We start from the raw sequence: 11,395 nt of genomic DNA on the forward strand, positions 1-11,395 counted from the left end.
TCTGGAACTGTGGGCACCAGAACTGGACACAGGATTCTAGCAGCGGCAGCACCAGTGCCAAATAGAGAGGTAACAGAACCTCCCTTCTCCTACTTGAGATTCCCGTTTATGCATCCATGCATTATGAGATGCCCACCAGAAACTCCGGGAGTCAAATGAAAACTCCCATGGTTCCTCTCCTGACATCTGTTCATTTTGCCAGTGCCTTTTCTGACCTAGCATCAGCCAGCACAGACATCCCATTGCTGAGCACCAGGATCAGGACAGTCACTAGTACGAAGAAACGTAAGGGAGTGAGGTAATATCTGCAATGGGACCATCCCCTTGTCTCTCTAATATACTGGGACCAGGAGGGCTACAGCCCTGCAGACAGCTACGACGAAGGGAACATTAGCCTATTCAGTCTGAGCTCCTGTCTCTCATAGCCCAGGGCAGCCCACTACTGGGCCCAGGAACCTGTGATTGGCTCTTCAGGAAAGGTCTCCAGCCTTGATTTGAAGACATTTGGCTGGGCTCTCTCTAGCCTGTCCTCTCGCCCCCCAGAGCCAGGGGGAGGAGCCAGGGAGAGAACCCAGGAGTCCTGACACTCCCGATTCTAGCACCAGTTTCTACACAGTGGTGGGCATAGTGATAAGGTGAACTGTCTCCCCTTCTAGGGGCTGATCCTCCCAGAGAAGAACAGGAATTTGCTTGTGAAAGGAGCTTTTTCCAAGGCACTTAGAACAGGGAGCGAGACTCCCCGCACACACACCTCCAGGGATGCAGCTACCTCCCTGCTCCCCCTTGGAGAGAGACGATGGGGCACCAGCCCAGCAGGGGGACAGGGAGGCAGGTGCTGTGGAGGAGGATGCACTTGCACCAGGGGATTGGGAAGAGACTGGAGCTGCAGTGGAGGGGGGACAGTTAGATGGAAGGGGGTTAGAAGCTAGTTCCTTGATGACTTCTCTCCAGAGGGAGGGGGGAGGCACACAAGATTAGGGTGGGGTTGCAGACATGGGCACTAGGTATCCGTAAGCCTTCCACATCTGGGGACGTACAGAGGGGACTTCAGCCCAGGGTGCAGGGGATGGGAGTAATCTCAGTGTGTAGGGGCGCAGTCTGCAGGGGTAGGGGGACAAACTACCAGCTTACGTCAATGGGGAGTGGGGTGGGATCTCATCTGGCTGGAGGGTGGGAAGCCTGCCATAGCCCAGGCCAAAGCGGGGGGGTGGGGGGATGTAGCCCAGGCCGATGAGGCTGATGTTTGGGAGCAGGGATGCTGGACCAGTCCCTGCAGCTGCCAAGGAGCCCACAGCTCATTCCAAACACCCTGACAGAGCTCTCCCCTACCACACTGAATCATTACCAAAGCTGGGGATAGAACCCAGGAGTCCTGGCCAGCTCTGTTGCCCTTCTCCAATAAGAACCAGCCCATTGTAAATTTCATCCTAAACACGGACGGATTCTAGTGAAATCAGAACTTTATTGAGTCAATACAAAAAAATCAAACAAATGCGTTAAAAGTCGCAGCGTCCCAGCTCTCAAGGTGGCCGCAAGCCACGCAGCATTTAACCCCGCATCCCCGTTTCCCTCACCCCAAGATAGCTTAAAGCCCCCCTGCCCTGAAGGGGTGCCAGGACCCACCCCGCTCATGGAAACAACCCATTCCCAACAGGACAGACCGGGGTGAAAAGGGGCTGTGGGAATTCCTGCTCCTTAAGACTACGCTGCACCGGGGTGGGGTGATGGAGCCCTGGGGTTTAGCAACAATAAAAGAATGGAGATATAATCTGCTAAATATCCAGGGAGGGAAGGACTGGGAGGGAGGGAGAGGGGGAAAAAGAACCCAGGAGTCCTGGCTCCCAGCACTTCCCTGCTCTAATTATTAGATCCCACTCCCTTCCCAAGAGTCCTGGCTCCCAGTCCCACTTGGAGGGGGAACACACAAATGGCATAAAGGAATGAGAACATACAGAGCCTGGGACATTCATTTTTAAAAAGAGTGCTTAAAAGCCCCATATCTCACAGATTTCCCGCCCCCATCCCGGGGGTGAAATCGAGGCAGCCGGGCGTGTGTGGGGGATTCTGATGGGTGAAACCACAGGACCATCTTCCAGTGGCAGATACAGTTAAGCCCAGGATAGACATGCCCAGAGACAGTCCTTTCATGTGGGGAGACTCCTTCCCCCTCCCTAATTACATCCCCCTACTTCAGATTCATCCCAAACCAATCATCAGACCCAAGTGAATTTCACATGCAGTGATGGGGGGCAGGGGGAGACGCTGCTTGTGAGATTCATTGTGTCCCTCTCCCTCCTCCAATGGATGTAGGACCAGCCAGTACAAAGAGGCCACCACCCCAGGATCTGAGAGAGCAGTGCTGGGGGCAGAGAAAAGGGGGACACCGAACCAGGGCTGAGGTGGAACCGAATATTCTGTTTCTAAGAAAAATGGAGCTCAGCTGCCCACCAAGACCCATGGTTGCTGGGTGGGGGCAGAGCTGAGGGCACCACTTAAAAAAATCCTGCCCAACACCAAAGAGCCCCGTGATCTGACAGACTGACAACACTGAGGCCTGGAATGGAACTGAATGTCCTAGACAAAGCCTAGATCACACCCGTAACATCCATGTAAGCGCTAGCCCTACACTCTCTGGGAAAGACACCGCTGATCCTTGGGGCTGAGGAGAGAGAAATCAAGCCACAAGGAAAGGGCGGGGGGAGGTTTCACAAGCTGGGGTGGCTGTTTTGTCCCCATTCCCATCTCTGGAGACACCAGCAGCTAATCACTGGGTTGGCTCAGTGGTGCTCTGTCTGTTGGGGAAGGCGCCACAGAGAGGAATGAGAGCAGTGGGGAGGGATGAGGCGATCTGGGCTCTGAGAATCAGGGGTTCGAGCCCAACCCAGGGACACAATAAAAACAAACCACGTGGAGGTAAAATGCTTTTCTCTTTTTTTTAATAAATTTAAGAACCACCCCCTCCCCCCCCGAATGCAGCAACTAAAACAAACTAAAAGGAAATGGGGCTACGAGTCATAATCTTCCTCCTCCTCATCCTGTGCTGGGGCAGGGGGTGCTGGCGCAGAGGGCATCATGGCAGGCAGGGCCGGGGGAACGGAGACAGGCATGGCCATGGTGGACTGTGGGGGGCAGGTGAAGTGCAAATATGGCGCCGGAGAGCTGGAGCCAGGGAGGAGAGAAGGAAGAAGGTTACTGTGGGGGAGGGGATATCATCTACCCCGTATCCCTCACCCCAACCCTTAGCCCAATCAGATCCATGGGCCCTTCCAGTATCCCCACCCTGGATTAGACCCATAGTCCCATCCAGACTGGTAGCCACCCCCTCCATCAGTGCAACAAGCTCATCCAGCCTGGCATGCCCCTACCCCGTAACACAGTTCCCCAGAGGTCAGGCTCCATATGATCATACTTACTGCTGTTAGGTTTCTAGTTATCACTACCCTTAAGTAGCTAATGCTCTGCTCTAACCACTAGATCCCACTCCCATCCCTGAATCAGGGATAGAACCCAGAAGTCTTCCCCCCCACCCCCAGTCCAAGATCTAAGCACTAGGCAGCACTGCCCAGCCCATCAGCACTACTGAGCTGGCAGGCCCCGATTTGTACCTGGGGAAGTGGGTGGTGGGGCGGCTGGGGGGCGTGGACTGGGACGTCTCCTCCTCCCCATCGCTCTCGCTGTCCTCAGAATCCTCCTGTGGGGGCAGGGTAAGCAGGGGCTCAGCATGGAGATGGCACCATCTGAGGGACACAGTGACTGATGCTCCCCAGAGCTGGCCCCACGGGAAACTGAAGCAGAGAGAGGGGAAAAGGACGCACCCTGGTTCGGAATAGAACCCAAGAGTCCTGGCTCTCAGCACCGCCCCCTGCTGTAACCACCAGACCCTACACCCCTCCTGGGATACCCAGCCCATAGATCATACAGGGAGGCAGCCAGGAGGGGCAACCTCCAAAGACGGGGAGGGGACGGCATTCCAGACCCTTCACCATCTGTGCCCCACGGGGGACTACCCCTCTCACTCAGCTCCCCATGCACCTCAGCAAGGCTCAGCCAGAAGGGGGCACTGCTGCATGCAGGACGCAGCCTGTGGGCTGGGAGACACCTCCTGCCAGATTCACCTCCTGCTCGGAGTCCGTGCCTGACTGCTTCGGGTCCTTTCCTTTGCTGCCAGTGCCGCCGTTCTTCCGCCCACTGCCCGGCTTCCGGCCCCTACATCCGGAGAGAGACCAAGGAGTCATGGGGGCACTGCCAATGGATGGGGGCTCCAGCAGAGATTGGTGCAGAAGGAATCCCTTGACCGCATCCCAGGGTCACCCAGCCAGTCCCCGGACTCCACATCAGGGCTCCTGGCCACAAACCACCCCTATGCCTTTCAGCAAAGCTTTGGGGTTCCACCTCCCAAGCTCCCAACCCGGCCACAGCACTCCCGCTGGGACAGTCACCTATGACGTGGGCCAGTCCCCCGCGGGACGCAACGGGGAAGAGGTATTTAGGAATCGCTTTGCCACATCACTGGAGTGTAGACATCTCTGGTGTGGGGCATGGTGGCTGGGTAACAACACACAGCAACACTGCACAGGTTCAGGGTAGGAAGCAAAGAGAAGCCCCACACCCAGTTCTGATGGCAGAGCGGGGGTTTTGGGAGGCAGAATGGAATCAGCAGAATGGGAATTGAGCTACGACACCAGAGTTCATTCCCAGATTCTTAGTGAAGTGCGATAGCATCTAGAGTGACCACCACCATCTGTCCATGTCTTCCTGCAGCACAGCACCCCCTAGTACTGTGCTGGGGCCAGCAGTGACTGAAAGGGGGCACATCCGGTACTGAGTCCCACCCCGCCCCCTGCAGCACACTGGGGCATCGAGGCCAGCACTGGCTGTGAGGGGAGAGTGCTCTCTACTGAGCCCCTGCCTCATTCCCGGTGGCACACTGGGGCATCCATTGGCCAGCACTGGCTGTAAGGGAAGAGCATCCCCTACTGAGCCCCTGCCCCGCTCCCTGTAGCGCAGCGCCTCCTACTGCCCACCTCCTGGAGACCTTCTCGCCCTCAGCGTGGTTATCCTCCACATCTCCCTGCATGTCAGGCACCGAGGCTACCAGATCCTTGAGGAAGTCGAACTGCTGCTCCAGCTCTATGCACTGCTTCCTGCAGGGAGCGGAGAGCAGCTCAGACTCTGGGGGAGGGGACTGCAGCACCTCCACCCCCAGAAACCCTGGGGACCTGACCCCCAGCCCCTATTGGCTTCCTGAGGGCTACTAGAGACCCCCATGGTGTATCCATCCCAGCTGGGGATGCAGTGTTCAAAGCCCCTCCTCCCCCTCCATAACAACACAATAATCACCATTACCTCCATGAGCCTCAGCCCTGCTCGGGATTAGTGCTTCACCCCCGCCTCCCACCCAGTTGAAAAGGGGGGAAACTGAGGCATAGAGGAGGGGAAGGGACTGTCCAGAAGTGCCACAGTGGCAAAGCGGGGAACCAAACCTAGGAGTCCTGGCTCCTAGCCCCCTGCTCCAAGAAAAGTGGGAGAGGTCTTTCTGTAGCAGGGCAGGTCTGCTTGTGGAGTAGATCTGGCATTTCCTTGCTCCAGTACTGCGGGGGTTAGGTCAGAAAGTCCCCAGCTGGGCAGAAGCAGGGGGAATGCAGGTGGAAGTAGGGTACTTACAGGTGGGAGGTGGTCATGGTCTTGGCATTTCTGGATTGTGTCACCTGACAGGCCTTCCTGAGGAGCGACTCCAGGAAGAGCTCCAGCGCCCGGGCTAGGGCAAGCCAAGGGTTAAGGGAACTCAGCACTGCGATCAGAATAGAACACTGCTTGTACTAGGATCATTGTTCATGAGGATAGAACCCAAGAATCCTGGCTCCCAGCCTTCCCCCATCCTGCTCTGACCCACTAGCCCTCCTCCCCTCCCAGAGGTGGGGATAGAACCAGAAGACCTGGCTCCCAGTCCCTCTCATCCCCCCAGTCTAAGACCACCTCCCTCCCAGAGCTAGGAGAGAACCCAGGAGTTATGACTTCCAGCCTCCTCCCGCCACTAGATGAGCTACCTCTGATTCTCTGTCTAACCTGCTGTTGTAATTAGCCACCAGCCAGGGCAATGAAACCTACAGGAGATGACCCAAGCCTGGCTGGGAGGGAGATCCCTCAGGATTGGCCAGACCACAAGGCAACAATTGGGGTTTCAGGAGTGGGAGCTGGGCAACACAGCACTCCCAAGGATACATATAATGACAGGGACGGCAGCGGCCACCTTCCCAATCTCCTCATCTGTCTGCATGATCTTCTTGATCCGGGCCTGGAGTGGAGACAAGAAGAAATAGTTAATATCAGGGGTTGGGTGTCCCACCCTCCTATTAACATTCAGTGCCAGGGACATGGCTGTGTGGACCAGAGAGAGTGCCCCCTAGAGGGGAAAGGCACCATAACTCATTCCCCATTCCCCTGAACCAGCCAGTCTGCTGCCCTAACAGCAAAAGGCCCCAGATCCCATTCCATGCCCCCTGGAACCAGACAGTCCCTGACTTAGGGCTAGATTTGTACTCCCAGGCCCTCTGCTCTAACCACTCGACCCCACTCCTCTCAAGTGACTTTAGATCCCCAGACACAGGTGCCATACACCTCTCCAATTCATACATTACATTGTCACCCCTTCCCTGGGTCATCCTTCCCTGCGTCCCCAGGGAGGTGGTTGCTCCCGCGGGGGTTGACACAAGAGCAAAGCCTCCATGGGTCACTGGCTCCTCAGCCTCTGTGGTGACTAGGGGACTGTGGGTGGTTGTCAGGCAGGGACTAAGGCTGAGAACTGTCAACTTGTTCCATGCTTGCCCAACCCCCATGGGACATCACCTCTACCCAAGGGCACTGGTAGCCTCACACCAGAGCTATTCCCTGCCCCGATTATGGCTCTGTGTGCCCTTCTTGTGCCCTGTGGCTTAGCAGTGCAGCAGGACCTCCTGTTTCCCCTCACAAGATAGTGTCCAGACTCGCGATCCACCCCTCTGGATGCAGAATCAACGCCCTTTTCTCCACTGGACTGGGTTGTGTTGAAACCAAAGGATGTTTGTGTCCATGTCACAAGGCAATAATATCTCCTACACGCAGCTAAGGGGCAAACCACAAGGTGTCAGCTGTCACAACCCAGGCATAAATTGTGAGGACCAAAGCTGAGCACAAGCCATTGAAAATGACTCTGATCTGAGATTGGGAGCTTCCTTGTTGTGCTGGGCACTGACCAGACCCCATCCCGAGATTAGGGGACCCCTATTGTGCCAAGTACTGCACAGATCCTCACCTGAGACTGGGGAGCTTCATTGTGCCAGGTACCACATGGACCCTGACCCAACGCTGGGGGCCCCCATTATGCCAGGCACTGCATGGACCCTGACCCAAGTTCAGGGCCCTTGTTGCACCAAGCGCTTCACAGACACAGAGTGAGGCAGTCATTACCCTACAGAGCTCACAGTCTAAATAGAAGAAGTTTTATCCTCAGATTACAGATGGAGAAACTGAGGCACTAAGAGACATGTCTTGCCCAAAGTCACAGCCAGGCACTGAACACAGATCTCCAGCCCCATCCCGGTGCCTTAACCACAAAGTCTGAACCATAGCTTTGGGAACGATGGGGGATGGGGGCTAGATTCAGTGCTGCCAACTCTCATGATCCTACCATCAATTTCACAGTATTAATACCCAGCTTGTAGACTCAAGAGATGCAGGAAGAATCACAGGTTTTATTTAAAGCTTAACATCTTGACCCTTAAAAGCTCCTCCCCACCAGACCAAAAGGCAAATAAAATACCCCCCCGCCATTGATTTTTTTTTAAAGGCCTGATCCTGGATTTTTAATCATTTGAGGATGGCAAAGCAGATTTCAGTCATTTGGTGGGGGGGGGGAGGGGGGAAAGGTTCCCCATTTGGCATCAGGGACCCCACCCCAGGAAAGGAGGAAATGAAACTGACCGGGAAGAGAAGGTGAAACTGACCAGGATGCTTTCAGCTCCCATCCTACCCCACTGCTGAAGATGTCACAAAGATAGAAAAGGCGTGCTTTGTGGTGTGAGTAGGCCCCACTGAATCCCAGGGGAAAAGGAGGCCTATAAACAGTAAATCTATCCACTTCTTCCACAGTAGCAGCCCCCTCCTGCCATTCCAATAAGAACCTTTCGCCTTTTGACGGAGGCCCTCCGCCCTACAGTAGAGTCCCCGTGGAGGCGGGTCCGGAATTAACCCATTTTATGGAAAGGTGGGCAGAGGGAAGTGTCCCTTCCACCCTTAACAGGACAGCACAGATGGCAGTGCTGGGGCTAGAACCCAGGAGTCCTGGCTCCCATGCACCCTGCCTTCCCCCGCACACCCCTCTGGCCACGTTGTAACCCACTAGACCCCATTCCCCACCCAGAACCAGGGATAGAACCCAAGAATCCTAAGGCAGACCACAGTCCCACTGGACAGGAGAGTCTGAACGGCACACATTCCCCCTGTTGGCCCACCAGAGATGGTGTCCCAAAGGATAGGTGGGGAGAATTCATCATCCTTTGGAGGGGGGAAAGAGAGTCTCTGGGTGAGGGAGAAAGTTCATAATGGTTAGGGGGTGTTCATGAAGAGCCAGACCCCTATATGGGTTGGGGGCACTGACCAGAGAGGTCATGGGAGGAGAGATGAGACTTCATCAGGAAGGGGGTTCCCAGAGGATCCCTGAAGAGGTGGGAGATCAACATAATGAGGCCAGATCATAGGGGGAAGGGACTTCAGAGGGAAGGGGCATCCTTGTGGGGATTACCAGTGGGTGGTATGAGGTGGAATCCCAATATGGGGCAGTGGGGATCCCTGTAGGGGAAAGAGGGTAGTAGGAAAATCCTTATGGGACAGTAGGGGAGTCCTATATAGGATGCACGCAGTAAAGGGAGAAGTGGATAGTGCAAGTATGTCTCTGAGGGGGACAGGGGACCCTATAAAAGAGGAGGCAGCAGGAGCATCCCTATGGGGGCACTTTGGGGGAAGAAGACAATGTTGGACTGAGACCAGTAAAGGGAGGCAGGAGAAGGAAGAGGAAGACTGGGCCTGGGAGGTCCAGGCTTTGGGACAAAGAGGCTGGGTGCTAGGGGGATGCTAGGCTGGCCCAAGGGGTCAGGTTAGGGTGCCGGGGGGGGGGGGGGGCGCTAGGCCAGGCCGGTGGTGCCGGCTGGGGGGGGGGGGGCTGGGGTTAGGGGTGCCGGGGGGGGGGTATTAGGCCGGCCCGGGAGCTAGGGTTAGGGGTGCCCGGGGGGGGGGGGGGGGGGGGCGCTCGTAGGCCGGCCCGGGGGCTGGGGTTAGGGGTGCCCGGGGGGGGGGGGGGGGCGCTAGGCCGGCCCGGGGGCTGGGGGTAGGGGTGCCCGGGGGGGGGGGGGGGCGCTAGGCCGGCCCGGGGGCTGGGGTTAGGGGTGCCCGGGGGCGGGGGGGGGGGGGGGGGCGCTAGGCCGGCCCGGGGGCTGGGGTTAGGGGTGCCCGGGGGGGGGGGGGGCGCTAGGCCGGCCCGGGAGCTAGGGTTAGGGGTGCCCGGGGGGGGGGGGGGGGGCGCTAGGCCGGCCCCGGGAGCTAGGGTTAGGGGTGCCCGGGGGGGGGGGGGCGCTAGGCCGGCCCGGGGGCTGGGGTTAGGGGTGCCCGGGGGGGGGGCGCTAGGCCGGCCCGGGGGCTGGGGTTAGGGGTGCCCGGGGGGGGGGGCGCTAGGCCGGCCCGGGGGCTGGGGTTAGGGGTGCCCCGGGGGGGGGGGCGCTAGGCCGGCCCGGGGGCTGGGGTTAGGGGTGCCCGGGGGGGGGGGGCGCTAGGCCGGCCCGGGGGCTGGGGTTAGGGGTGCCCGGGGGGGGGGGGGGCGCTAGGCCGGCCCGGGGGCTGGGGTTAGGGGTGCCGGGGGGGGGGGGGGGCGCTAGGCCGGCCCGGGGGCTGGGGTTAGGGGTGCGGGGGGGGGGGCGCTAGGCCGGCCCGGGGGCTGGGGTTAGGGGTGCCGGGGGGGGGGGGGCGCTAGGCCGGCCCGGGGGCTGGGGTTAGGGGTGCCCGGGGGGGGGGCGCTAGGCCGGCCCGGGGGCTGGGGTTAGGGGTGCCGGGGGGGGGGGCGCTCGGCCGGCCCGGGGGCGGGGGTTAGGGGTGCCGGGGGGGGGGCGCTAGGCCGGCCCGGGGGCTGGGGTTAGGGGGTGCCCGGGGGGGGGCGCTAGGCCGGCCCGGGGGCTGGGGTTAGGGGTGCCCGGGGGGGGCGCTAGGCCGGCCCGGGGGCTGGGGTTAGGGGTGCCGGGGGGGGCGCTAGGCCGGCCCGGGGGCTGGGGTTAGGGGTGCCCGGGGGGGGCGCTAGGCCGGCCCGGGGGCTGGGGTTAGGGGTGCCCGGGGGGGGCGCTAGGCCGGCCCGGGGGCTGGGGTTAGGGGTGCCCGGGGGGGGCGCTAGGCCGGCCCGGGGGCTGGGGTTAGGGGTGCCCGGGGGGGGCGCTAGGCCGGCCCGCGGGCTGGGGTTAGGGGTGCCGGGGGGGGGCGCTAGGCCGGCCCGCGGGCTGGGGTTAGGGGTGCTGGGGCGGGGGGGGGCTAGGCCGGCCCCGGAGGCTGGGGTTCGGGGCGGGGGGGGCGCTAGGCCGGCTCGGGGGCTGGGGCGGCGGGGGGCGAGGCGCTAGGCCGGGCTGGATTTCGGGGTGCCGGCCGGGGGGCTCGGGCCCGCACTCACCGGCGGGAAGCGCGCGTTGTATTTCTTTTTCTTGCTCGGCATCGCGGGGCTCGGGCTCGGGCTCAGGCTCCAGCAGCGGCAGCAGCGACCCCCGCCCGCCCCGCTCCACCCCGCCGGCTCCCGGCGTCGCCCGCCGCCGAACCGGCCGCCAGGGTCCTAGCGCCGCCGGAACACTCCAGCGCCGGGCTGACTCCATCCATTGCCCTGCTCCCCGGACTCCTCCCTTTTCCAGCCGCCCCCCGGCGCAGGGGGGCCCCCTCGTCCCTAGCACATGTGCCACCCTGTGACTCTCCTTCGTCCCCCGTCCCCAGTCTCCCCATCCCCGCCCCCCGGCACTGGTGCCCCCACCGCATTTTCTCCGTTCTCCCGGGGCCGGGTCCTGCAATGCCACCTCCAGAGCCAGCCCTTGTCTCCTCGCCTGCCTCAGGGTCCCCCTCCCCGCAGTGCCAGGACCTGGGGGCTCAGAACTCTGCTCTCTCTACCACCCACCAGGACGGGTGTCCTCCATCTGCTATTCCGCCTCTCCTCTCTTCTCCCCCTTCCACCCCCCCCCCAAGAAAAAGCAGATCTTACAGCCCCCCCTCCATGCTGGAGACGCCTGGGGTCCCCCATCATGGAGGCCTTCCAAGAGTCGCCCAGTTCCTGAGACATGGGCTCCCTGGGATTGTTTGCTCCCCAGCAACTCCCCATCCCTGGAAGATGGAGGATCCCCAC

General features: G+C 60.4%; 1 protein-coding gene across 2 annotated transcripts; it reads right to left on the bottom strand.

Moving 5' to 3' along the window:
* Positions 1-2,919: 2,919 nt before the first annotated feature.
* Positions 2,920-10,846, bottom strand: DRAP1 (DR1 associated protein 1). 2 transcript variants are annotated; one of them, XM_037905206.2, is made up of 7 exons: positions 10,682-10,845; positions 6,223-6,295; positions 5,665-5,758; positions 5,025-5,144; positions 4,116-4,206; positions 3,606-3,691; positions 2,920-3,159 (listed from the first exon to the last, which is right to left on the bottom strand). In XM_037905206.2, the coding sequence occupies exons 1-7, from the start codon at positions 10,721-10,723 to the stop codon at positions 3,006-3,008; spliced, it is 660 nt and encodes a 219-aa protein (XP_037761134.1). In that variant the 5' UTR covers positions 10,724-10,845; the 3' UTR covers positions 2,920-3,005. The 2 variants fall into 2 exon arrangements, with proteins under 2 accessions (XP_037761134.1, XP_037761136.1); XM_037905208.2 differs by lacking the exon at positions 5,025-5,144 and having other exon boundaries at positions 10,682-10,846.
* Between the last annotated feature and the right edge of the window lie 549 nt (positions 10,847-11,395).

This window comes from Chelonia mydas, chromosome 7 (assembly GCF_015237465.2).
Source record: "Chelonia mydas isolate rCheMyd1 chromosome 7, rCheMyd1.pri.v2, whole genome shotgun sequence".
In the NCBI taxonomy this organism is placed as follows: Eukaryota; Metazoa; Chordata; order Testudines; family Cheloniidae; genus Chelonia; species Chelonia mydas.